At 44.0% G+C, this 27,937-nt stretch overlaps 1 protein-coding gene across 4 annotated transcripts in view; it reads left to right on the top strand.

Moving 5' to 3' along the window:
- CDK14 (cyclin dependent kinase 14) overlaps nucleotides 1–27,937 on the top strand; it is a 691,508-nt gene that overhangs the window by 494,036 nt on the left and 169,535 nt on the right. For all 4 annotated transcript variants that reach the window (XM_088459604.1, XM_088459603.1, XM_088459605.1 and 1 more), the window contains one exon: nucleotides 13,944–13,992. In XM_088459604.1, coding sequence (XP_088315730.1) covers nucleotides 13,944–13,992 — 49 coding nt within the window. The remainder of the gene's footprint in view (nucleotides 1–13,943; nucleotides 13,993–27,937) is intronic.

Here is a 27,937-nt window from a genome sequence, read left to right as displayed (position 1 = left end):
AGCGTGATGTTCATGCTCCTAGCAGGTCCCTGGAATAGTAGGAGTGGAGGTGCTGTTACGCTGCTACATGCCACCAAGCAAGACCAGCGGCATGAGTCGGCGTGACAGCACCTCCACTCCTACTGTTCCAGGGAGCGGCTAGGAGCAAGAGCATCGACACGATTAAGTCTGACATTAGTTTCCGCAGCCGCACCATCCCCCATCCTCCGCTCTACCCCTCTTTACAAATACCTTCAACCCGGGGGAGACGGAGTGTTCACGCCGGCGCGGAGTCTTCGGGCCAGGTGGGCCTTCAGGATCAGGCACAGTCTTCAGGCCGGGGGGGCGCCGGGAGCAATCTTCGGGCTGGGGGTTGGGCACACTACTCCTGACGCTATCCCCTGATCATCATCATCATCCTGGCCGGCAGCTGCACCCTGCTCCTAGCGGCCATCTTCATCGCCACCACCTGCAGTCGGCGCCGGAGGGAGAGCAAGATGGCCACGGCGGAGAGAGACATCTCCAAACTGGAGAAAGGAGAGCAGGACGGCAAGGGGCTGATAGACAGCCAGAAGGGCAACCTGTTCGATGCCAGGCCCTTCACCAACAGCACCCCTTTCATGGGGGCGGAGGCTGCACCTACCCCAGAAGTGCCCGATACGGAGGAGACCTATCGGACGGGTCTGTACAGAAGAGGCTGAGGACCATCAACAGCGAGGTAAGCGAGTGCTCCAGGCGGGTGTCCAGGTGTTCCCGGCGAGAGTGGGATGTCACGTGTGAGGTGCAAACTGGAAACCTAATGTCTCACGCAGAGTTACACCCTAGCTCCCGGGTACGGCGCGTAATGGCTCCTTTAATAGTGCTCCCTGAGACATCAATCATATACCAGGAGACGGGATTGGCCAGAAGCGGAGCGCGTCCCCGGGGACCCACCCACTCTGAAAAAGTGAGTCCACGGGCTTTGTTAGTGGGTAAAATACGCGCTATAGCGCGTATTTGCGAACACTGATCCACATACGCAACAACGTTTAACAACTTGTTTTATTTGTTTGTGGTAGAGGCAGTGATCAGTCTGAACGTACAAAGTCTTTCTCTAATAGTACAGCTTCTTTGCTTAATAAACACACAACGACCCCTCTGCTTTAAACCGTACATATTTTTACAGTAATGCTCAGGGGTTTCATGTAAATCTCTTCTATCAATTCTCCATGTAAGAAAGCTGAGTCAAAGACTAATTGGTATGGCAACAAATCATGCATGGCAGATATGGCAATGACTAAATGTAATATACTCTACCTTACCACAGGTGAGAAGGTTTCACCATAGTCAATGTCAGATTTCTATGTATATCCTTTTGTGACAAGACAGGCTTGATAATGGGCAATGATCCTGTCTGCATTCAACTTTTTACAGAAAAACCCACTTGTTTCAACTGTTTTGCTGTGACTTGGTCTGTAGACAACAGGCCATATATTGTTGTCATGCAATTATGCCATTTCTTTATCTATTGCTGGTTTCCATTCCTCCCAGTCACTGCTTTACTTTGCTTCTTGGATATTTGGGGATTCACAGAAGGTGATATTTGCAACTCCTCATAATGGGGGTAGATGTATTACAGCGGCACTTACCGAGGCGAAGCAGGAAGAACTACCAATGAGATGTATAAACATCTCATCTGCCGGAGCGGAGGAGTGATAACTCCCCCCTCCAGCGCTACCCGCTAGAGACCGCAGCGCATCAGCCTAGTGCTGATGTGCTCTGTCTCAGTCCTGGCCTGCTCCACTGAGCATGCATGGGATCTCGCAAGTATCGTGAGATCCCCGCGTGCAGCCGGCAGCCACCGCAGCAGGGACAGCGCTGTCCCTGCTGTGGGGATAGGGCAGCGCCAGGCTGTTTCTGTCGATAGCGACAGCTACAGCGGGCTGAACGGTCAGGTGATCTGACCGTTCATATATGGCCCAGGCTATCAGCGCTACTACCTTGTAGATAGCAGCACCGATAATGATAGGGGCGCATAGTGCCTCTGTCATTTACCGCCCAACCTCCTGATCATACATCAGGGAGAAGCGGTATCAGCGCTGATACCGCTTCAGGGCTTCTTACTTCTTCCCCAATATCTCTTAAGGGGTTTTTCTCTGTTGTACTCCTGCTCTGTGATTGGGTATGCATACTGACAGTCTCTAACTCAGACACATTTCCAGCTGCTGGCATATAAAATGTAACAAACTAGTTTTGCAATTCTTGTTCAAGCTTTAGCTGTATCATTGAATACAACAGCCCTTGACTTTATAAGCTTTTTATTTGTTATGTCCCATAATGTATCCTTTACTTTCTCGGCAGTATTAAAGCATGATACATTCCACTGACTTGGGATCCAGATTACATCCTTTTGCTTTAGGTATGTGAGCATATGCTTTGCATCCAATCACTCTGAGATGATTGGTGTTTTGCCTTTCACAGAAACTGTGGGTGCATGATTCTTTAGATATACTGCCATTGATGCTGCTTCTGCCCAAAAACATTCTAGCAGACCTGCATTACTTAGCATAGTCTACACTCTTTCCACAATTGTGCAGTTGGCACACTCACTGACACCATTTTGTTCTGGTGTGTATGCAATGTTTAGTTGATGCTCAATGCCATACTGCTTTAGGAAGGTTGCTACATCTCCATTTTCATATTCTCCATCATTGTCAGAACTCAAGGCTTTTAGCTTCTGACCAGTTTGAGTTTCCACTGATCTCTTGTATTCTGCAATCTTACTTCTTATTTCACTCCATGCTCTGATGAAGTAAACATCTTTCACTCTTGTAAAGTCATTGATGGATGTTTGAAAGTATCACTTCCATTGGGCCGCACAAGTCTGTATGCACCAATGCTAGGGTTGCATCCGCTCTTGTTGCTGAGCTTAGGAAGGGAAACCGGGCTTGTTTACCCATTATACAATTTTCACATCAGTCTCTCTGTGTTTATCATGGTTATTTCCGTCACCATTCCATCAAGGAGTTTCTGGATGATATCATATCCCAGGTGACCTAGCCACCTGTGCCACAGCTCCATAAATTGACTTAAATTATATTATGTCATTGCACAACACTCTTCTGTGTCTAGGATGTACAGTTGCTGGCATTGGGTTTCTATTGCTATCACAGTCCCTCTTTTATTTTGCACAACACACTTGCCATCTGCGAACTTGACCTTGAATCCTTTCTTCTCTAGGATACTTATGGCAATGATGTTTTCCACATATCTGGTATGAATAACGCATCTTGGTTGTCTTTGACTATGGGTTCACATCTTCTTAGGCGTAACATGATTTCCTGACTTTTGTGGCTGTAAGGACTTTGGGCCTGATTCAGACCCACTCGCGAGCGTCTGTCCACTCGCAAGTGGGTCGATGTTATGGACTGAGCATGCGCACGACGGAGGGAGCTCCGTCGTGCGCATGCGCCAGACGCGACTAGCGAAGGAAAGTCCTTCGCTCGTTGTGTCCGATCAAAGGGGGCGTGCTGTCAATGTTGATTGACAGCATGCCCCCTTTGGTGGGCGTGCCGGGGGCGTGCCTCCCTGACGGGGGCGTTCCCACGGGAACGCCTCCCGTCAGAAGCCGGCCCACTGACATCACTAGTGATGTCAGTGGGAGTGATTTTGGCTCTGATAGAGCCAAAATCACTACGGAGCTTGCGGTTGAAAACCTCAACCGCAGGCTCCGGCTCGCAATTTCGATGGTCGCGATGGTCTCGACCATCGCGGCCATCACAAAGCACGCTCGTATAGCCTGTGGGTGGTGACCCACAGCTATACGAGCGTCCAGGAGGACGCTCCATTTTCATGGAGCCCGGCCCTCATTCAGAGCGTGCGCTCTGCTCAGAGCGTACGGCTCTGAATGAGGGCCTTTGTCTTCAATCCCTCACTGATATAGGGTCGCATGTGCTTAACGATGTAAACCATTCTTGATTGCAACTAAAAATGCTTATTGGCTCCTGAATCCATGTACCAGCAATCTTCTTTTCAACTGTCTGTGACACTCGTTTTTCTAGTCACACTTCTTTTGTGTCTTTCAGTTTGCTTTCAGAGGCATGGTGTTTCACTTTGTGACATACAAAACATCTGTATTTGGGTCTTTTGGGATTGGTACTTCTTATGTAGAACTCCCAGAATTTGTTTCAACTGTGTTGAAAACTCCTTTTATTTTTTAGGTGTATTGCTGTTGCATAAAGTAATGGATTCCAATCCAATATACTGAAGAATTTGTAATCTGTTAATGAAATAATAGATCAAGCCCTGACTGGGAGGGTGCACTTCTCCCAGGGTTAGAATGCAGTAACTAACAAGTTGTTATTCTTTCTATCAGAGATTTTATACCTTTCATTACAATCTCCTGATAACACACCCACCAACATCATATTTTTCTAGAACATTCTACATTTTACAAGCATTTAATGACATTTGGTTTATTCAAATATAACATTAATCAAATTCAACAAAGTTTATTCTTGGTCTTCTATTCTTTGGCAATACAATAGGAATGGTCTCCTTCATGAGATGTTTGTCTCCAAACCTAACCATATTTGGTCTGATGTTATCCTTAGCCCTGAATTATACATAAATGGTCAGATTCTTCTCTATATTGGACTGGAATCCATTACTTTATGCAACAACAAAACACCTGAAAAAAAAAGAAGTTTTAAACAACTGGTATGCATTCCTCATGATCCTCATTAACCCTCATGATCTCTGACAGCTTAGTCACAATTGATTGTAAAGCCACTGTTAAGAAATCGAATTCAGGCATTAAATTTTGTAGCATTGCCACTGCAACTTCCTTATCATCGACTTGGACTCCTATAAATGTCAGTTGCTGAAATATGGACAGCATCTTCTCGATATACTCATTCATGTCTCTACATTCACTCAATTTTGACCCGTATAATTATGGAATTCACATATTGCTCCACCATTAAGCCTATGTTTCCCATGGCTCTATCTACTTCATCAGGATTTGGACTGTCATCAGGATTACTTGTAATCTTCCACAGCTTTTCACCATTGAGCTGCATTCCCATAGATAACTTTTGTGTGGCGTAGTTCTCTGAACCCCTCAGCTTTATGAAGGTCAAGCTGGCTGCTGCTGCAGTGTGCATTTTGTGTGCTGATCCAAATAGAGGATTTCAGTGTATACTTCACATGCAGGGTACTGTGGTGCCTGGGCCATAACCTGTTGATATGTCCTATTGGTATAGAACCTAAGAGGTTAACAATTGACACCAGCGGAATTGTGAAATGGGGTATAGGCCACACAGTAATCCTTAATCAGGTTTGTAGGTTAATTGAGGAACAGTGGTAGCAGCAGTAACATACACAACAGTGTTGTGACTGTGCAGCGGTAGTGGTATCAACAGTAATAGGTACTCACATATGGCACGGCTGCAAATGCGCCGTATACACCATCTTGGTAAAGGTACCTGGCCGGCTTCACTATAAGGAGATAGCGCAGAGTAGCAGTCCTCTCCAAGAGCATATATATAATAAATTTAGTAGGTGGCATGTACAATATATTTAGTAGGTGGCATGTGTACAAGTCAATAAATTAAACTAATCTGGAAGCAGCATAGCCATTTTACATTACGGAGATATTGAGAATCTGTTAAGAGTCTGACTAGTTAGATTGTTAATTCCTGTGGGAACAGACATTGTGTTCAGTAAAGTAGTTCCATGGTACTGAATGCTTTTTTGCAAATGCCATTCTTAGGTCAAGAGATCAAATGTACTTGTTGCCAACTGTTGTTCTGTCGGGAAGCAAGTTATATTTTGATGTTGAGAGTGAGGTCTGGAGCTGATCGGCCTCGAGCGAACTACATGCAAACAGCCAGGTCTGATTTTGTTTTTGTTTTTTTTCGTAAGTGTCAAGCTGAGCTAAGCATCAGTTGTCACCAATGTGTCGGTCTGCCAGTGGCAATGTTAATGCAGTATTATAAACATAAAAGTGGTATGATGAGCAAGATACAGCTGAATGGGATGTTATCTATTAACAATCAACTGGTGATATGATAACATTTTACGGGAGTTTTATGTGCATTTGTGGTCTGCATGTACGTAGGAGTTAATTTCTTCTGAGGGATCCGATATTGTCAGTACTATAACTTATTAAACAATATTGTTTTTTTTTATTTGTATTGTATGCAGGAAAAGAATACTTGGTGTGTTCTGTGTTGTATTTTGGGGTGAGGATCTTTCCATGAGTTGAATGATGTTCTTTATACATACAGTAGCTGGTAGTCATGAGTGGTCCTTGGTGGTTCTTTCTACCGCTCTTCTTTCATTACCATCCTTTTGTCCTCTATAGAAATTGCAGATGTGAACGTAAAGTTCCCTTATGTGTAGTGTAGATGTTGAGTGGTGAGATAGAGGGGATGAAAGGCAAATTTGCGCACACATGTAACAGAAGGACTTACTGTATCTGGAAACACATTAAGGATGATGGTGGTGCTTCAAATGGGCTGTCTAACTGCTGTCTGTAGCAATTACTGGGGTCTATGTGCTAATCCGTTGACAGAGTTAAAGTACAAACCAATCAGCTCCTAACTGTCATTTTTCAAACAGTCTGTAAAGTGACCATTAGGAGCTGATTGGTTGGTACTTTATCTCCATCCTTTTTATCTCTCTTCAGGGCTTAGTACATCTCCACCAACCTCTCTCCAAGGCTTAGTACATAGACGCCACTGTCCCTAAATGTACACAAAGTTCTGGTTTTGAAGGGGGAGGGTCTTGATAAGGTTTTCCATCAGGTGGGTGGGGCATGGTGTATGATGACATAAATTGCATAATCACACGCCCCACCTGCTCAGTGTACATTAAGTTTGGTGGGGTTTGATTTGCATCACTGCAGCATCATATCCCTGCCCTTTTGCGGCAGGTAAACACTCTCTCTCTCGAGTCTTCCAGATCTTCCAAGAGAATCGACCACCATGCTTCTACTTTTACTGGTTATAGTCCATCAAATATATATAAAGAAAAATAGGTGGGTATGGCGCCAAATAAACACAATATTTTTATAAGTGACTTATCTTGTGATAGTTTTAAATACAACTGTGTCAACCCAGCCCAATCTTAATGGGCGTCAGCTCAATGTCAAATAAACAATACTGGTAAAAGTATTAGAAAATTTATATGAAAATAAGATGACTACATAGCGACTGGTTTACCAAAGTGCATTAATCATGTAAAAAGTTTTGTGAATCTCACAATGTGATAAAAAAATTGAAAGTGCCAGTGCTTATAAATAAATAATTAATTTAATGAGTACACAAAATACATAGAAATAAATAAAAACAGGTACATATAAAACACAATAGACCCTTTTAAGACTGGTGGATAAAATCAGAGGAAAAGGTCTAAAAAAACTCAGCATATAATATTCACTTTTAAAAAGAAAATTTCTTTTTTAAGAAAATAAATAAATTAATAGCTTATCTGGATAAAGTGGATAATAATAGGCTCATTCATTGGTTCAAGAGGCAACTCAGAATCACTCTCAACGCGTTTCGTCCTGGGGACTTCATCAAGGGGATACTGGTATGGTGGGGCCCTCTCCCTTTTATACCCCCACACTAATTCAGCAGAGGTTAGACAATCGTATCACTTCCTGTTTGGCACATGCCACAATGTTGATCAAAATAGTAAATTGGCATAACTTGGATAAATGCTACTACAACTCAAGTCCATATAATTAAGTGTGTCTTAATATTTTGAGCCTTAAAATAGTAAATCGTCTTATAACAAAAAAGGGCAGAATCCATCTCCTTTCCATTACTTCCGCCCTTAATCGCTGCATCACTTCCGGTCTATTGTCACTCGCTCCCGAGACCCGGATAGGCTGAACATCACACCTCCGTCCTGGAGGTAGCATCATTGTTTTCCGTCACATCCGCCCTTCTCCTTCTCGTTCTCGTGATGGCTTCTCCCTTCCTTCCGCTCTCGGCGTCAATGTAACTCCGCAAGCAGATCTTCCGTGTCTCTGTCCTGAAGGCGGCGTCATCGTCATCCGTCACTTCCACCCTTATCCTGCCCATTCTCTCGATGGCTGTTCTTATCCATCCGCCTTCCGCGTCACTGTATCTCCACACACAAGCCTTCCGTTTCTATGGGGACATAAGTAGCGTCATCCGGATTCTAGCGTACTCCTGGCATTAATGCTAGGTAAATCGTTTCCGCCCATACTTGAAATCGTTCACAGTTTCTTAAACGTTGTCTAAAACTTTAGAGAAGATGTGTGTTATATTAAAAAACAGTGCTCAAACCACATATTGCTACTTGTTAAATATAGTTAGAAATATAAAATATAAAATAGCATGGTAGCTTATCCTGATTCATTAATTCAGCAACATAATCAACCCCCCTTATTATATCAAGAAAAAATATATATGGAAAAAATGGATTTTTGTGATTTTCCCATAAAAGAATAAATTAGTAAAAAATTCAAATGTTCAGTTTAAACGAGGACTACAAGGTTCCATTCTTTAATATAAAGACTCCCCCAATTTTGACATCTTTGTAATCCTTATTATGGTTTTGTAAGTACACTTGTGTAAGTCACATATTGTTTGTTCGCTCAGGTATTCAAGAATCCTTTCAGTTCCATATGCTCACTAGTCTTCAGTCTTCATTGCTCATATTCCCATCAGAAAATTGTCACCTGATAAAATCTTTGCAGCACCTGGTATTCCCAGGGGGTCGCCCATCCTAGTACTAACCAGGCCCATGGGTGCTTGGCTTCCAAAATCAGACGGTATTGGAACTGAAAGGATTCTTGAATACCTGAGCAAAACATACGCTCGTTTATTTGATAAAAACGCTCCCTGGCCACCATACGTCATGTCCGCTATTTATTTGATTAATCGAGTACATCGTACAGCGTATGAACTGCTCGCTATTCTTGTGGTTGGTTTTTGCTACCACAATTTTGCGAGCAGTTCTGGCTATAAAATAACCCAGTGACGTGGTCAATGACGCTGCTGTTTTAAATATGCACACCCATAAAACGCCCGTTTTGACCTTTAAGCACGCCTGCGATCGGATCTCCACTCCCCGTTTTCAAGCACCTTCCCCTGTTACCACCCACATACGCCTCATCCTGTCACTCAAATTAGCAGGCATTCGCTATTTTGCGAGCACATGAATTTCGACTGCACTGACTGGTTCGCGCATGCGTATAACGATCCGTACGCATGCACAGTTGGGCAAACATCGCTCGGAGCGAACGAGCTGCCACTTACGAGTGGCTCTGAATCAGGCCCATAATCTTTTCCCCAAGCTGCAGTGAATTGAGAAGTCTGTCTTGTCATTGATATAGGTCCAGCTGATAAGATGGCTGCCTCGGCTTTTATTTCTGAAAATAGTTTCTTTTTTTTTTTTTTTTTTTTAGTTGAATGTCTTTGACATGGAGAAAGCAGAATTTTGTTGCATTACAAAGTGTGACACATTTCTCATAATTTAATCATTGCAAACCCTGCGCGTTAATGAATGAGGAGAAACGTTATTGTTGTTAATGACGGTTACGTGCAGATTTCTTACCCCCTACCGCTCACCCTGTGCTGCACCTGGAGGTTTAAATTAATTGGACCATTTTGAACCGCTGTCCTGACATTGGGAAAGTCATTGAAGGAAAAGAAACAGCATTAGTGGATTGAAGTTGATTTGGAAAACTTCATCCATTTCCATTTTTGTCATAATTTATTGATATTTATGTGGTACGTACAATTGTTACACAGCCCTCTTTACAGAGAATTATTCAGTCTCGGCTGCTTCGCCAAGCTTACCATGTATTTGGTGGGACAGAAGACACCTGAGGGGCATATTCAATTGGGTGCGGGATCTTTGCTCACCTTACCGTGAATTACCGGTACCTACGGTATTCAATGAAAAAAAAAAAAAGGAAAAATTTTCTATTGGTCAGGAGGTGCTAAAAAAAACAACTTGCGGCCGCGGGGAAAACCACGCAGTCCGGGTTTTGCAAAATTACGCCTGCAAGCGGTCTATTTATTAAGGGCCGAAAAGCCTTGTGTACACACTGTACATTTCAGTGATCAACCCTAACAGCAGTGCTATCGCCTGAGGGTAAGATTGGCCATGGATAGCTACACAATGCAAAGCATGGGAAAGTCCCGAAAAAAGGTAATTCATAGATTGCAGTCACTGTTGATTTTTGTGGTTATAGAGAATCGGCCTTATAGTCGCATTTTAATAAATAGAAATTTAGCACTCTTTTGTGACGTGTGATCTTCAGCCAGTGTCTTTGCAATATTATCACCCGAGATGCTTTTTCCCTTTATCCACGCCTAATTCCTGACATTTTTATTTCCCATTACCTTTTGATGAAAAGTTTTTAGCCATTTAGATTCACCTTAAACCATTTGCTGTTATTTTTTATCTCCTGCCCTGGAGATCCAGGAGTGGCGTCCAGGGGACAAGCACAGGGGGCGTGGAGATACAATTCACCATGGTCTACATTGTGTTGTGCCACAATTTTCTACCTCTTGCAGCGGTGGCATGATGACTCATTTCACCGGATTTGGGAGGGTAGTCTGATTTTTTGACAGTCCTGGAGAACTCTCAGAAATGTACGAGTCTCCCTTAAACCAGTGTGCTGTAGGCTGGGTACCCAATGTTTTTTTTATTTGAGATTTAAAAAACAAAAACAAAGTTTAAACACTAGTGAAACATATTTTACACGTGGTTGTGGTCATTGTTTTCAGGTCAAACAGGTTCTCACAAGCAATTCCTAAATGCTTTAACTTGCTAATTCTGCATCTCTTAGAACTGCATTGTATTTTCCCCACACATTTACCGCTTCTGAAAGCTGCAGACCATGTCAAAATTAAACCAGCAAATTCTATCAGAAACTGTGTGTGTATGGTGGTAAATGTTAACTTTTGGACGATCACCGTGTGTGTTTTACTACTTTAATATACACTTCCTAAATTCTTCTAAATGATGGTTATGTGTACAAATCCTTATAGAACCATACTATACTGTTTATATATTGAAGTACCAAAAGACATGGGTTAGATGCCTAATATCACGTAGGACTCCCTCTATCTCAGCGAAGTCCTGCACCTCTGTGTCGAAGACATCTGGAGAGATGATGACCCATGCTGTCTGGATAGCTTCCCACAGTTCCCTGATATTTGTAGGTGCACGATCTTGGGTGCGAATGGACCTCTGGGTTCATGCCATGGTGGCCACACCATTCGTTAGAACTCTCCAGAATGTTTCTCGAACCAATTCTGGACAAGTTGGGACCGATGACATGGTGCTTTATCCTGCTGGAATATTCCATCGTTGTGGGGGTCCATGAAGAGCTGCAAATGGTCATCAAGCCATGCAATGTAGCAGTTACCGGTCAATGATGTGTTCAGATGGACCAGCGGACCTAACCCATGCCACATGAACACACCCCACATCATTTTGGAACCACCGCCAGGCTGCACGGTGTCTTATTGACACCTGGGGTCCATGGCTTCATGAGCTACCGTGACTCATCGGACCATGCCACATGTTACCAGTCCTCCAGGGTCCATTTAGCGACGTCACGAGCCCAGGTGAGGCACTGTGTCCAGTGTCGTAGTGTTAATAGGGGCACTGGTGGTCTTCTGCTCCCATATCCCCAAGCTAAGGAACGCCACAGTGACATGCTGTATATGCGTCTGGTGCCTCCTGCATTGAATGTGGATGTAATTTGAGCCAGTGTCGCTTGTCTGTTGCCACGGACAATTGTGGCCAGACGCCGCTTGTCATGATCATTAAGAACCTGTGGTCGGCCACTGCTCTTTCCACGTTGGGTGGTATAGCCTTCCATGAGGTATTCCCGCTACACACGTGATACCGTAGATCGAGGAATGTTGAATGTCCACACAACTTCGAAAATGGAATGTCCCACCCATCACGCACTCTCTGCCATGCCCCGTTCCAACTCCGATCATTTACTTTGCCTTGCCATGAGCAGCCTTGCAGGTGTCCAAACTGACTCGCAAGATGTCAGATAACAACTGATGCAGGTCTGGGCATTTCCAAGGCGTCACGGTACGGTGACGCCACCTACCATTACCTTTACATACTGCTATTTCATGACTTTTGGCACTTCAGTGTATAGCCTAATACGTTGGAGATTGGTACTTTTTGTAAACTACTGTATCTTGTTCTTTGAATGAGCCTGCATATATTGTAGATTTATCTATAGGTGTGTTTGTTTGTGTGTGTGTGTGTGTATGTATATATATATATATATATATATATATGCAGCTATTATGGGACTGTCCCGCCATCCTAATACAGTAGTGACTACTTTAGTTCCAGCTGCTGGGTGCTATGCCATGCTCCTGTGAGTGGGTGCATCTCACATGCTAGACCCACTCACAAATGGGTGCAGCCATACATGATGTGGTCCCACAGGACTGGATCAGCTCGGGTACATTGTAATTTTGTCCTCATTCATTTTGTATTGCCTTTTCCAATTGTGTCACATCTATCCACATTAATCATTTGTTTATAAACTAATTCCTGCACCCACTACTCACATACCTCTCCTTTATATATCACTTTTGGAGCTGCGCTCATACATTAGCAGCACTGTTCTTTACATGTATTTTTGAACATTTAACAACTTTAATCCACACTGACTCTATATCTCACTGTCTCTACTTCACACAGCCTCCACATTACACTGTCTCTATATCACACTGACTCTATATCTCACAGCCTCCACTCCAGTTTACATCTCAATTATTACCTTGTCCACAGCATGAACACCCTTACTTCACACAACCCCCATATTCTATGTCCACATAATCCTCTACTTTATCCGTCCCTCTCTTCCCCCTCCTGTTTCCTCCACTTGCTGTTCTTCCTTTTTTTCTCTCATCACTCTGCTTCCAACCCTCTGCTTCTTTCCCCCACTTCTCCTATACCTCCACTCTCAACCACCTCCCTCCATGGTCTTGTTACCCCACTACTAAGCCCCATTCCCTCCTCGTTCTGTCTGTCACCTCCAGGGCTGCCAAGAGAAATTCTGGGCCCGGGTACTGCAACATCCTGTGGGACCACATCATGTATGGCTGCACCCATTTGTGAGTGGGTCTAGCATGTGAGATGCACCCACTCACAGGAGCATGGCATAGCACCCAGCAGCTGGAACTAAAGTAGTCACTACTGTATTAGGATGGCGGGACAGTCCCATAATAGCTGCATTTCTTGTCAGGCTGTATATAGATGCTAAAATGTAACACACAAATTAAAGTGCTTCTACTTTACTTTGTACATCTCTCATGTAAATAACACAAACAATCTATTTTCTATCATAGAGATAGATGTATGAAGGACTTAATTTTTACATAACATCAGGTCGTCTTATACACACACATTCCGCAGCACATATCCTAACCCACTGCTCCATGCTCCTTCTTCACTATCTACCCCTCTGTGTCGCCCCTGTCTGTCTGCCCTTCCCCTTTAGAATGTAAGCTCTCACGAGCAGGGCCCTCATCCTCACGTGCTTCTCCTCCCCCTACTTATAGTATAATTTACTCCTAACTCCCTACAATGGCACCTACCACCTGGTTGCTCATGTCCTGCTGCTTGTGTTTTGCAGCTGAGTTTATAACCTTGTCCTTGTCCTGCATTGTTTTGTATTACTATTAACTGTTTTTCTTGTGTGCTCATTTATGTACTGTGTAAGGCGCTGCGGAACCTTTGTGGCGCCATATAAATAAAGGATAATAATAATAATAATAATAATAATATATATATATATATATATACATATACACATAACATGAGTCACGTTAGCATATTATTCAGTTACAGTTAGAAAAACCAAGGTTTGCAATGGTTAGATCGTGTTACTGTATATATTATAGGTAAATTATGATACATTTCAGAATGACCTATTTGTGTTTTATGTTTTACAGAGCGGTTTACACAGTACAGCCCTAAGAACCTTCGACAAGCTTGGAATAAGTAAGTGTATATTTCTATATAAAAAGAACATTACGTTAAACTCTGTTTTTGTTTTTTTATAACACTAGATGTACGTTAATCCCTCAATTGTCTGGTTCTTTTGTTGTGGAAATGCCAAATGTCCAATAATGGAGCTGATTCATTGTTAGGAGCATAGCAAAGGCTAAGAGCAATTCTGTACCTTGGCAAATCATGTTACACTACAGGAGAGGGGGCACAGATTTAAAATGTACAGAGAGGTTAGCATTGGGAGGGGTGGTCCAAACTCAAATCTAAATGACATGCAAAAATAGACAGTATTTATCCTGCATGCAAAATAAATAATAAATAAATGTATTTGCACCCCTTGCAGTTCAACACCGTCATCATTAGAAGCTGACGTTTCAGTAAACAAATTTATCCTGTAAATGCTTTAGTGACTTTTGTGATTTTATGGGGTACAGTAGATCGATATGGACAACTTCTCCACAGTGTTTTTACACTGCTTGATACATCAACCACTTAGGGGGTAATTCCATTATTAGTCCGGATAAAATGGGACTTAGGGCCTGATTCAGAGCCGCTCTGAATCAGGACAGGGATCTTTTTTTCTTCTGGCCGCTCGCTAAGCTGTGGGTGACCACCCACAGCTTTTGCAAGCAGCCTGGAGATGGTCATGATTATCGCGACCATCTGGCTTGCAAGGAGACCCTGTGGCAGGGTCTCAGCTCTCGCAAGCCCGAGTGGACTTCCTGCTCTAATAGAGCATTCCTTTGGGAACGCCTGCGTTTGCTCAACCACCCCCCCTACCCGCCTACAAAAAGGGGCGAGCTGTCAATCAACATCGACAGCCGCCCCGTCTTGTAGCTTGCCCCGGAGCGACTGAACTTCAGTCGCTCGCTGGGGCTCGTGCATGCACATGCCGGACACGGCACATGCGCAGGGGGCAAGCATCAACCCGCTTGCGAGCACTGTACGCTTGCGAGCGGGTCTGATTCAGGCCCTTAGTGCATTTTTCTTGCCATCTGGCAATTTAATTAGATCCCATTTTATTTGCTTTTAAAAATGATCAGTTTTCGGGCGAATACACATAGGTCCCCGTGACCGTATCAAGGATCCTATGTGTTTTCGCTACCACAATCGCAAAAACTGGGCTCCTTATCTGGATTTTGTTTCACTTGTCTCAGGTAGGTGAAAAAAAATTCCCAGTGACTTTCAACTTTGGGGCTAATTGAATAGGCCCCGCGGGATCAATTAGCTGCGGTAAATTACTGCAGCTAATTCAATTCCCCCCTAAGTGTAGAAAAATCTGGAAATGACCAGAGTGGAGCAAGAATAGAATATTTTATGTGGGAATAAAATATTGCATGCTGTCCATTATGAAGAGTTATAATCTAGCCCTGGGAGGGAGGTGTATGCAGTTTTATTCCAAAGGGGATGAGTGGAATGGAGTTGATAAAAAAAAAAATAGGAACAATAATTCTACCTCAAATTTTCCCCAAACCTGGACTGAATTCCATATTGTTAGAACAGTGCCTTAGAACTGTGACCATCACTCTGGACATTTGAAAGCTCTACATATATTAATATTTATAGATCAACTGTAAATATCCATCAGAAAAGTGTGTGTATATATATATATATATATATATATATATATATATATATATATATATGGGATATTTTGCTCAGTAAAGTGGTCAGTGGTGCAGTGTTTAGGTGCTCAGGTTTAAACAAATAAATTATGCTTTACTGTTTGTCAGCACAAACAAAACAGAAAATAACAAACAACCTAGCCCCCATGCAGGGCACTATCTTACTTCTTCAGCCCATGACTTATCAAGGCAGCTAGTCTGCAAACTTCACACAGTCTCAAAATCCTCCATGCCTCTTGTAGGTATGGCCCACTGACTCGGTTTGACTCTCGCAGCCCCACCTGGACTGTGGGCCTGATTCAGAGCCGGACGCTATTTGCGGACGGTCGTTCCAAAAAAGGGGCCGGCTATTTAAATTGAGCGCTTGCTCTTTGAAATTTGTTGACGCCTCTATGTCTGGGCGAGCGAACGAAAAATGCGCTCGCTATTTTGTAAAGACTCCCCTTTGCCGGTCGCATCACACGTCATTCCCAGGTATTTATTAGATTAATCGGGTACATCGAAAGGCATCTGAACTGCTCGCAGTGCTTGTGGTAGGTTTTTCTTACCGCTATCACTGCGAGCAGTTCAGGCTAAAAGACAACCAAGTGACGTGGTCGATGACGCTCCTTTACTAATTATGCACTCCCATTAAACGCCCTTTTGACCGTTAGGCACGCCTGCGTTCGGATCTCCACTCCCCCGTTTTCAAGCACCTTCCCCTGTTACCACCCACAAACGGTACATTCTGTCAATCAAATTAGCAGCCCCTCGCTGTTTTGCGAGCGCACGATTTCCGACCACAATGACTGGTTTGTGCATGCGCATTACGACGCATGCGCAGTTGTGCAAACATCGCTCAGAGCGAACGAGCGGCCGCTTACGAGCGGCTGTGAATCAGGCCCTGTATCCTCTGTGGTCACACTCCTTTTTTACCTTTTTAAACTTGTTTGGGCGGATCCCCCATCCCAGCATAGATTCAGTGGTTCACCAATGCCACAGCTTCATTCTACCACTAGATGTCTGTCTGTCTATCTACATGCACACACATACAGCTGCTTACTTAAAAATACAGAGTTCTATACAGCTAACGTATCATTCCATTGTACTAGTTACATACTTTATACATTTGTATCCGACGTTTCACTGACCAATGTCTGTGTTACTTTTGCTATAGCAGTGTCCTCCATTATACACAGCACACACGTTTCCTGTTGTGCTTAGTATGTATTATAAAAGTGGTCCTGCACAGCCATATGTATCTTAACCACTGGTCCCAGTAGTGTGATCAGTTTTCAATACGCCTAAGGAAATTAGAGTGATTATAATACCCATTTAATGTCTATATATGTTTGTATATGTACCTTATCAGTAACAGTGTCCATATTACGTACATATAATAAATGTCTGTATTTTATGCTGCAGCACAGTTTATGACGTCAAAATATTATTGTAGCAATATACAATTATTATTAGGCCGACATGGTTTTTATGTTTTATCCCTGGGATGTCTTCTGGGGCCATTTATAAGAGGATCTCATTTTGGGCACTTGTTGACTTATTAAACAATGTTATTGTGGCCATGTCTGGTGCAGTGTTCCTGCTCCCAGTGTAGCAGCAGTGAGATAAGTCACTCCTGGTAACATAATGTAAAATAATGGCCAGTAATTGCTTCTGTTCCCGGGACACACAGCCAGATGAAATGCTCGCATCTGCCTCAGAACAGCAGTATTGCGTTTCACATCATAATGACTAGAAGTTTAGGCAACAGGATTCCATCCCCACGTTCTTCACACAAGAGCAAAGTACAGATGTAACATACACGGAATTGTACAATTCTTTGCCTACTGTTTAATCCTTAGCAGATTGTGTGCTCATTACTGACAGCTGTGATGCGGATCTTGCTGGGCGTAGAGCGTTAGATGGATTCCGATAGGTATCAAAGTCGGTACCTGCTGGATAGCACAGATTTAATATTGGACACAGCACAGCTAGAATTTATTTGTCATTCAAAATACGAGACATAAGATCTCATTCTGCTACCTTGTAATATAAAATGCTCCGTTAATAGCACAACGGTTCTAAAATTCATCTAAAGATCAGCGATCTGTGAACCAGCTCCTTTTCGCTCAAAATTCACATGGTGTAAATGGTATAAAATAAATAGATAGAGGTCAGCCTTTAACCATTAATTAATATAGGGAGATCATCCAATAACAATCTATTCTCGTACCATAAGATGTATTACGGGCAAATTCTAATTATTTTCTGAAAATCAACTGGCAAGGAAGTTATTTAGCTTTCCCCAAATGTCAGACTTTTGGTGTTAGCTTTTTTTTTTATATCTAACGTGGTTTCCAACCAATCCATATTAAATAAATTAAACTATTTCCCTTTAAAAAGAGTCAGGGAAGGTGGCATTGGATGTATCCATGCCTGTAGAATGACTTTACCTGCCGTCGCTGGGATGTAGTTAAATTGCCGGCGGACGGGATGTTGGCAGCTGGAACCCCACCACCCGGAAAAATGCTGTCGCCGGCATCCCGAAGGAGATCAGGATACCGGCGTCGGCATCCCGAACGCCAAAATCCTGAACGTCCGGACCCTTGGTTTACGTAATAGCTTTGGTGTAAGCTTATGGGGGAGTTCAACTAGGCATGGTAAAATGTTTGTTTATGACGACTCCAATTAACGCGCTTATTGAGCAGTAATTTTCTTTCTTTTTTTTTTCCATCATTAAATTTTTATTGAATATATGCAAAAACATTATAGGGGTACAGAAAAAAGAATAGGGGAAAACAAGAACACAACATGGGGGGATAAGGGAGTCAGGTCATCCACAGACATCAGTAAACAAATAATCCAAAAATAACAAAATATATTGATCAATCGTCTGAATCTACCAATGGAGTTTCATTTAAATTAAAAGGCGGTGAGTGGTCTGAGGAGTAGCATGTGCAGGGGGGGGTGTAACCTTACCCTATATAACATATATATGCCATGGAAGCCACTTCATAATAGGAGAAGAAGGGGTTGTAGAATAAGGAACCTCTTTTGTCTCCATTTTAAATTGGAATTGAATCTTAGAAATAAGTTTTGCAAATGGGGGAAGGCAAGGGGATTTCCAATGTTGGGCTATGGTGGCCCTAGCCGATACTAGAATGTGACCCAGGACATAGCGGACAGATTTAGGAACAATGGAAGGATACCAATGTAGAAGGGCTAAGGAGGGGTCTGGGGTTAAAGTAAGACCTAATACATCATATATAAAGGTAAACACTTACCTCCAAAAAGGTTTAAAACAGGGCATTCCCAAAAAACGTGGAAAATAGAGCCATGAGAATGGCAGGGACGCCAACAAAATTTTGAAGTCACAGGCCATATCTTAGGGAGTTTAGAGGGAGTTAAGTACAATCTATTTAAAAGCTTGACATGCATTTCAGTATGATTGGTGCATTTAGAGAGGGAGAAGGAAGAAAGGTGAATTAGATTCCCACTGTTTAAGGGTAAAAGTACGTTGGAGATCAGTCTCCCATTTAAGATGGACTAGGGACTTATCCGTCCATCTGGGGTGGACAATAAACAATACCAATAAGATATGGCACTTCGAGAAGAAGGTCTAGTAAACCTGCCTAGAACTCGATCCGGAGGTGATTGAAACACATTAGGATCAGTATACATACTACCAACCCAGTGTTTAAGTTGTAAGGTAATATAACCAGGCTGAGAAACTTAAATTAAATTTAACACAAAAGGTCAGAGAATGGTGAAATGGAAGACAGGGAAAGGAAATCTGTAAGAGACCCGATACCTAGATGCATCCAATAGGAGACATGCAGATGGGGCAGAGATCTATCTAACGCCTGGAGGGAAACATTCCTTGTGGGAAGGGTAAACTCAAAATGGGTTTTGTGCTTAAGATCCCAAACTCTTAGGACAGCTGCAGGGAACAGTGTAGGTTGTGGACGGGGCAACCAAAGGGGGTCAGGGAGAGGAAAACCTATAACAAGAGCACGTTCCAAATTGACACAGGGCTTAGAGTGAGGGGGCAGAAACCAGTCACATAATTGGGAGAGTAGGGCAGCCTCATGATATCTAATAAGATCAGGAAGGGCAAGACACACCTGCAGTTTCGAGTGAATCATACGATTATAAGCCATTCTGGGGGCTTACGTTTCCACACATAAGAAAACATCAAACGTCTCATCTGTTGTAGTAATGTACAGGGGATTGCATAGGGCATAGCACAAAATAGGTACATCAGTTTTGGCAACAACATAATATTAAACGCCGCTAAGCGGCCCAACCAGGAGGTCTCGTGGCACATCCAAGCTGTGGCTAAGAACGTCAACTGGGTTAATAAGGGAATGTAATTAACCTTGTAACATTTTTAATACTAGAGGGGATGGAGAAACCTAGATACTGTGTAATAGGGAAGAATCCTTTCAATAAAAGGAAAACATGTCTTCATTGATTGGAGAATCGGGGAGGGGATATTGATAGGAAGAGTTTTGGTTATGGTGGCGTTTAAGTTGTAATACGAAGCCGTATTATAGTTGTCTAGAATAGTATGTAGGGAAGTCAACAAGGTCTCCAGGCTGGTTACAAACAATAAGACATAGTCTGCAAAAATACATAGTTTATGAGATATATTATAAACTGAAAGCCCAGGGAACGCTGAGGACAGACAAATTGTTTGGGCAAGGAGTTCGATGACTAACGCAAATATTAACGGGGAGAGGGGGCAACCTTGTCTAGTGCCATTAGAAATTGGGGAAAGAAGATGAAAGGAAACCGATGCTAAAGATACGCGCGGAAGAACCAGCATAAAGGGCAGAAATAGAATGAAGAATGTCTCCCTGGAATCCGAACTTAGATAACACCTGGCGCATGTATCCCCAATAGAGCCTATTGAAGGCTTTTCCAGCGTCGAGGGAAAGGAGAAGAAATGGCGACGTAGTATAGGATACCCATTCAACCAAATCCAGGACCTTGCGGGTATTATCCGGAGCTTGATGTCCCAGAACAAAGCCCAATTGGTCATGGTGTATCAGCTGCGGAAGCAAGGGATTCAAGTGATTGGCTATCAACTTAACATAAATTCTTACGTCCGTATTGAGGAGTGCAATAGGACGATAGTTCTTGCATTCAGAGGGGTCGTTACCAGGCTTTGGAATAGTCACGATTTGAGCTTTCACTGATTCAGCTGGAAAGGAACCAGTATGAGAAGCCTCTGTATAAAGCTGTAATAGAAGGGGGAAAAGGACCTCACCAAACGCAGAATAAAAGGAATGAACAAAGCAATCAGGGTCAGGAGCTTTTCCCTTTGGCAGCTGCTGAATTACCAGCTGTATTTCCTCCAGAGACCAAGGGGAGTTCAGAGACGCCAAACTATCCGCATCAAGGGAGGGGAGAGGGAGGCTATCTAGAAATGAACAAATGGTACTAGTTGAGGGTTGGGGAGTGGAAGGGTCCTCATGTAGATTATACAATTTAGCATAGTATTCCGAAAATAAGTTAGCGATATCAAGGGGATTAAGACATTTCTCACCTGAGGGAGTAATAAGACATTTAATCCTATTATGCGCCTGCTTACCATAAAGTTTACGCGCTAGCAAACGAGAAGCCTTATTTCCTGCAGTATAAAACTTATGACGAAGGCGGGCAAGGGCTGAACGCATACGAAGCATAAAAAGTTTCTGCAGCTGGTGTCTTACCTCTTGGAGCTGTTTACGCAAAGTCATAGTTGGACGGATTTGATTCTGTGGCTCCAAAGATCTGAGGGTTGACTCTAAATCACTCTGCATTTTACGAGAGTGGCCCTTGACCTGAGCTCCCTACTGGATAGAAGTACCACGGAGTACTGCTTTCAAAGCACACCAGTAAGTTAAAATAGAAGTTTCCTCGGGAGAATTAGTCTGCATATATGATGTAAGGGAGTCAGTAAGGGCCTTTACTCGGGATCAGTTAATTGATATTCAAGAGAGTGCCAGGGGCATGCAGAGGGGAATTGTTGACCCATATCCCAGGTCCATAAGACAGGAGCGTTGTCAGACCATGTAATGGGAAGAATTTTAATCTTCTTAGTACACTGAAGGACTCTCTTCTCTAATAGAATAAGATCTATTCTAGAGTAACTATTATTAAAGGTATATCTCTTTCATCTGGAAAATAGGTGCGCCAGTCGTCTTTTACAAGGGGTGTAATAGAGGGCAAGGACGCCAGACAGCTTTCGGACAGTGCTGACTCCGCTCTTCACCTGCAAAAGGGTCCCGCTTATGCGCTGGAGCTGGAGTGCACACTCCGGTGTGCTTGTATTGCGTCCCCGATCCCCTCTGGAGCGCGCTCCATGATCGAGGTTTTGGCTTGGGCTGTGTGCCACAACCCACAATCGTGCAATGGAGAGCACCACCCATCTCCGTAAACCACGCTGCCGCTCTGACACTGTCTACCGGCAGGTAAGGAGAGAGAGTATGGGGCTCTATAGCGCCTGGGGATGCCAGGGGTCACGAATCTCCGCAGGAGCTCTCACAACGTGCGACTTGTCTTAATGGCTGCCAGGCCATGCCTCTTTCTATAGCAATTTCTTAGAAGCTAAAGAGGGGCCTAGATCCCAGGAGGAGGAGAGAGAAACATGGGGAGAGGATCTATCCATTTTAGGATCAAGGACTAAATTAAAATCGCCCATTAGGATAAGTGCCAGCCGGCGAACTTTATATATTTTCAACAGTTTCCCCAAAGGAAAGGGACCTGACGAGAGTTGGGGGCATATAAAGAGACTAAGGTAACCAAAGTGTCTTGAATAATACCTGTAAGAATGAGAAATATACCACTTTTATCCTCAATTTTCCAATGTAAGGTAAAAGGGATATTCTTATTGAATAAAATGGCAAAACCGTTATGTTTGGATGGGCCGTTAGCAGTATTACAAAGGGGATATCTATGGTCTTTAACAATAGGTGGCAGAGAAGAAGAAAAATGTGTCTCCTGCAGGGCCACAATATCGGCTTTATGTTGGTGGAAAGGGCTAACCGCCTGTGGGGAGCTAAGCCCTTTAACATTAAGGGAAACATTTTTAACCATTATATAATATGAAATTATGAGAAAAAATGGATGCCCTAGAGAAGTACCTGCCAAACACAATAAAAGGAAAACAAAAAAAGGGTAAGGGGAAAAAAAAGGAAGTAAAAACCCATAAAGGCCCAGTGTATCGGGCCACAGTAGTTACCATAAGAAAAAGATACGGCAACAAAGTTAACACGTGGGGGGTGGGCTGATACATTCCCCACCCATGAGACCATTTATGAGATAGAACACAGAAATCAGCACAATGTAATAGGTAAACATACTGCAATATATTAAAATCTCAATACAACTTAAAGAGATAAAATATCACAGTAAGCCAAAAACATCTAGAACTATTTAGGGAAATATTAGCATTGCAAAATACGGTGTTGAGAAAAATATAGAGAAAGAGAACAGGAAAACCACAGTCGAAATGTTAAGGTAAACCAGATCAGACATTGAAAGTCCAGCAATAAACAATGAATAATACTTGCATCCGAGGATGGCAGAACACGACACCCAAAGTAGAAACATGGAGATGATGGAACGAAGGAGCAGGAGAGAGTGGTGTCCCGAGAGATGATCCAACTATATCAAGCAGACTCGGTGAAATAGAATAGCTGACAGAAACTCAGTCCACACCAACTCCGTCGTAGCCAGCAAACACTTGGAAAAATATGAAAAGCCAAAGTACAGAAACTTGGCACATCTTCATCCCACCTGGGACCAGTCAGGCTGAAGAGGGAGTTCCTGAGATGCTGAGGCAATTGAGATGGTAATGTTCCATTCAGTGAGGAGTTGGCACCAGCATTCAGGGATGAGATGGCGTAAATTGATCCATCCTTCTGTATTAAAAGCTTAACCGGGAACATCCAGCGATACTGTATATCATGGTCGCGGAGAGCCTTTGTAATGGGTTGGAAGGACCTGCGCTTATTTATAGTATGAATTGAGAAGTCTGGAAAGAGCTGTAGGCCATCCAAGACATCCGTGTCCTCCGCCAAGCATGCAGCCCTGAGAATATCCTTCTTAGTATGGAAAAAATGGAGACGTAGAAGGGTGTCTTGGGAGAGCTGCCAATCCGGTCAATCATCAAATCCCGATCCCCAGCAAAAGGTAATAATATTTTGAAAAGGATAAGAGCATAATCCCGAAGATCGTCGACGCCACAGGAGACTTTCCAATAGATATCTGATCAGGCGTTTTCGGAGAGGCGAATCTAATAGGAGGTGCGAGGGTGGAAAGTTTGCCTTGTTTAACAGGCATGACAATCCTCTGGGGTGGAATTTTCAAGTAGTAAGAAAAGGGACTGTGATATAGGTGCACTGCATTCTAGATCAGAGGTATAAGAGCAGCAGGGGTCTCATGGGTGTGTGGAGAGAGGACCTCAAGGATGCGGCATGGAGGTAGGAGCAAGAGTAGTTATGGCAACCCTGCAGGGGAGTGCAATTGGAGGGTACTCAGTCACCAACCTTATGAGAAGTGGAGTCTTGCAGCCTTGGGGCCATAGACGCTGTTTCAGCTGGTGAAGGGAGCAGGGCAGCCACTACACAGGCGCGCGCACACACTATGCAGCATGAAGGAGAAGTCCCAAGATGGCGGCCTCCCACAATTCGTGGATGTTTATAACTGGCACCTTAAGGAGAAGTGCCTCCACTGAGGGTCAGGGTAATCCTGGCAGGCAGAGGCAGGAGGAATCAGTGGCAGCCGTGGCGGTGACTTCACATGGTCCGCCGCCGGAGCTCTAAAATCGAGGCCGCTGCTCCTGGAAGTGGAGCAGGCCTTGGGACGCCGGACCCCGCAGATCACCTCCTGAGTCCAGCAAGGAGGTCAGGGGTAGTGCAGCCCCAAGAGGCAGTGAAGGCAGCAGTGTGGGAGTCCGCAAACAGCCGCTGGGACACTGTTAAAAGAGGCCAAGGCAGGAGCTCCCTCAGGACAAGTCCATCCAGGCTGAGAGTCAGGCCATGCCCCCCTTTGTGTGGTAATTTTCACTTAGCGTGGCTATGCAACCCGTTTTAATGCTTAATCCAATTGTAAAAAGTGGTCACGCGGTAATTCTCTATGATGGGTTAGGGTTAGGGACCCCCCAGGAGGGTTAGGTTTAGGCTGCGGGGAGACGGGGGGTTAGGTTTAGGCACTTACAGGGGGGTTAGGTTAGGCACTAGGGGGGGAGAGGGTTAGGTTGGATCTTCACTGCTGCCGATCTTCCGGCAGCCGATCACATTTGGAGCCCAGGGCAAATTGAAAAATGAGTGATTTGTTAGTGAGAACAGGGCTACATGCAGAGGCCCTGGGCTCTAGTTACGCCTAGTCATTTGACTGAAAACAGCCCATACGGATCATGTTCCCCCACATTTTCTTTTTTTTATAGATATATAATGTATGTATGTATATATATATATATATTTATTTATTTTTTTTCTTTTTCTTCAATTATAACACTTACTACATGCAAAGCATGGTTTATTAATTTCTATATGTCAACAACACCGGAAAAGAGTGTACTAACAAACAGGATGCATTGTGGGCAAAAATAATTTGCATATATGCAAGTGACCTTGTATATAGTGCAATGTGATTGATGTGGCGTTTTGGCACTCTTTTCCTGCATGGTTGACATATGGGAATCAGTGGGTGGTGGGTATTGTGGGGGAAGAGATATACAGTATTGCAAAAAAAAAAAAGAATCAATGGAGGAGACTGGAAAGTGCAGACAGGTAAGAACAGAGGAGACAGAGGGAGACTGGTGATTGGAACATTTGCTACTGACGTTCATTGAGTCAGAGCAGTGGGAGGCTAGGAGAGAGCAGCACATTAATAACCACCAGTCCAGAAGGGGTCGCGGATGGCACCCCCCTCTGTAGGTCCTGCCATGTCACCCAGGGCACATGCCTCGCTCGACATCCCCCACCTAGATACGCCACTGGCTACATGTAACAGGGACAGTGACATGATGTGAACAGGGGATTGGAGGCAGCCAAGAAGCCACAGACTGAGATTTAGTGATAGGAACAGGATCTCTTGCGATAAAGAGCAGTGCCGTAACAATGGGGTCTGCAAGTGGTTTGGGCATGGCCCTGGGGGTTGGCACTTTTGCTGCCTCACGGCACCTACTAGAATAACAGCCTGCAGCGAGTAGCGCTGTTGCAGAGTTGCCTGGAGCATCCATCTGCAGCACAGAGTATATCAGAAGATGAGTGATGTGTTAGCGAGGACAGGGCCTTATGTGACAGGGGAGGTGACATGTTGTGAGAAGGATAATGTAGGCAGTAGGATTGCAAGTCTGAGGGGACAATTCATTTAAATACAATGTAAGATCGCATGTACTGGTGTAAGGTAGGGGCGAGGTGTAGTGCGCACATAGCCTGTACACATAGTAGTCTGAGGTGCATTTTCCTGGGCACCCCTGTGGGGTTGTGAGGTAAATTGCATGATATAGGAGTGGTCCCAATGGTACATTGCTTGCATCGCCCCTACATCGATTTAATTGAATCACCCCCTGAGAGTTAGTTACTGAAATGAGTGGGTTCCAGTTCTATAGAAGCACAGAGCAGTGATGTGAGACTCCTATCAAACTGATGCAAAAAAAATGTGGTACAAACTGAACTTCTCTATGGTGCGAAGCGCATACATCCATTCCACCTTTATATGTAAATATATATATATATATATATATAATATATATATATATATATATAATATATATATATAAATAACATCAAAATACCAGCACTCACTTTGTTGCAGAGCCTTCCAAATGCTTGCTGGGGTGTTCACCTTGGTGTGTAGTGTACCCATCCACATATGTATATCTATACATATATATAGATATATATATATATATATACATATATATTGTGATAGGATCACTGGTAAAGTGGTCTGTGGCAGGTACATTTGTCCCAGATTCCTGTCTTATGTGTTTTAAACCCCCAGGAGAAAGTCTGAAGTGTAGCAGGCTTGAGTCTCGGCTTTTTGAAAAGCCGGTTTGGGACCTGGGGGTTGTGGGTGAGAGGAGAGGGAGGGCTCCACCCACGGCCACTCCAGGTTTTGGTTCTCGCAGCCTGGTAACAGGCTTGTTAGGGTTCCCACCTGAGAGTGGCCAATATAAGCCTAGTGTGTTTAGGGCTGAGTGTCTCACCTGGGAGAGCAGGCAGGGAGTTTGCTCAGAGACACTTGAAAACCTATTTGTAAGTGCTGTGCTGTGCCTTTGTTGCTGGCGAGGGCATTAGGCCCTGCTAGGTTCTTGTAGTGAGGGAAGTCACTTGTGAAGTTAGTGCCCCGACAGGGCTAGGATTTATGTTTGTTTTCTTTATGATTATTTCTGACATTGTACAATAAAGACTGGCGCCGACCAGCTTGTACTCGAATCCAGTCTGGCGTACTGTTTCCCAGCTGCTGTGTGTGTAAGGAAGGAGTCCTCTACCCAGGAGAGGGACCCCCTAACCGGACTGTGTCACAATATGGTGGAGAATGCGGGCACCCACACACACTGAAGTTGCAGCGAGAGGAAAACTATCCGTTTAAAAATTAAAGGGACAGACACCCAATTTGTGAGTGTGGAAATAACGCTGTGTCCTTGGAGTCCCATACAGGAGGCGTCAGCCAATGCTCAGAGAGGCAAGGTTCAGCTTCCAACCTACACCCCAGGACAAAATGGAGGACATTATTAAGGCCTTGCTCCAAGCTACAGCAGCTCAGCAGGAATCTACCAGGGCTCAGCAGGAAGCTACAGGAGCTCAGCAGGAGACAAACAAACTTCAGCAGGAATCTACCAGGGCTCAGCAGGAATCCACCAGGGTGCAACTGTTGGCCTTGGAGACAGCCCAGAGGCAACAACAGGTCGCCATCGAGGAAACCTGCCAGGCCATAAAAGAGGTGGTACAGCACCTGGTCGCCCGGCCCAGAGATGTTACTACTGGTCCTCCCACCACCACTCACTCCATACGAGCCAGTCACTTCCTCCAAAAGATGACTTCGGGCGATGATGTGGAGGCCTATCTCACCGCATTTGAAAGAACGGCCGAAAGGGAGAGTTGGCCCAAGGAGCAGTGGGCAAGTCTGGTGGCACCTTTTCTGTCTGGGGAGCCACAAAAGGCCTATTTCGACTTATGCCTGGCTGATGCCAAGGACTATAAAAAACTAAAACAGGAGATCCTAACTCGCTTGGGAGTCACCACCTTTGTTCGTGCCCAACGGGTCCACCGCTGGGAGTTCCATATGGACAAGCCTCCACGTTCACAGATGCATGACCTCGTCCATCTGTC

This window comes from Taudactylus pleione, unplaced genomic scaffold, assembly GCF_031769625.1.
Source record: "Taudactylus pleione unplaced genomic scaffold, aTauple2 ptg000916l, whole genome shotgun sequence".
NCBI classification, from domain to species: Eukaryota; Metazoa; Chordata; class Amphibia; order Anura; family Myobatrachidae; genus Taudactylus; species Taudactylus pleione.
The sequence above is the reverse complement of the archived record's forward strand: the minus strand, read 5'-3'. Positions and strand labels throughout refer to the sequence as shown.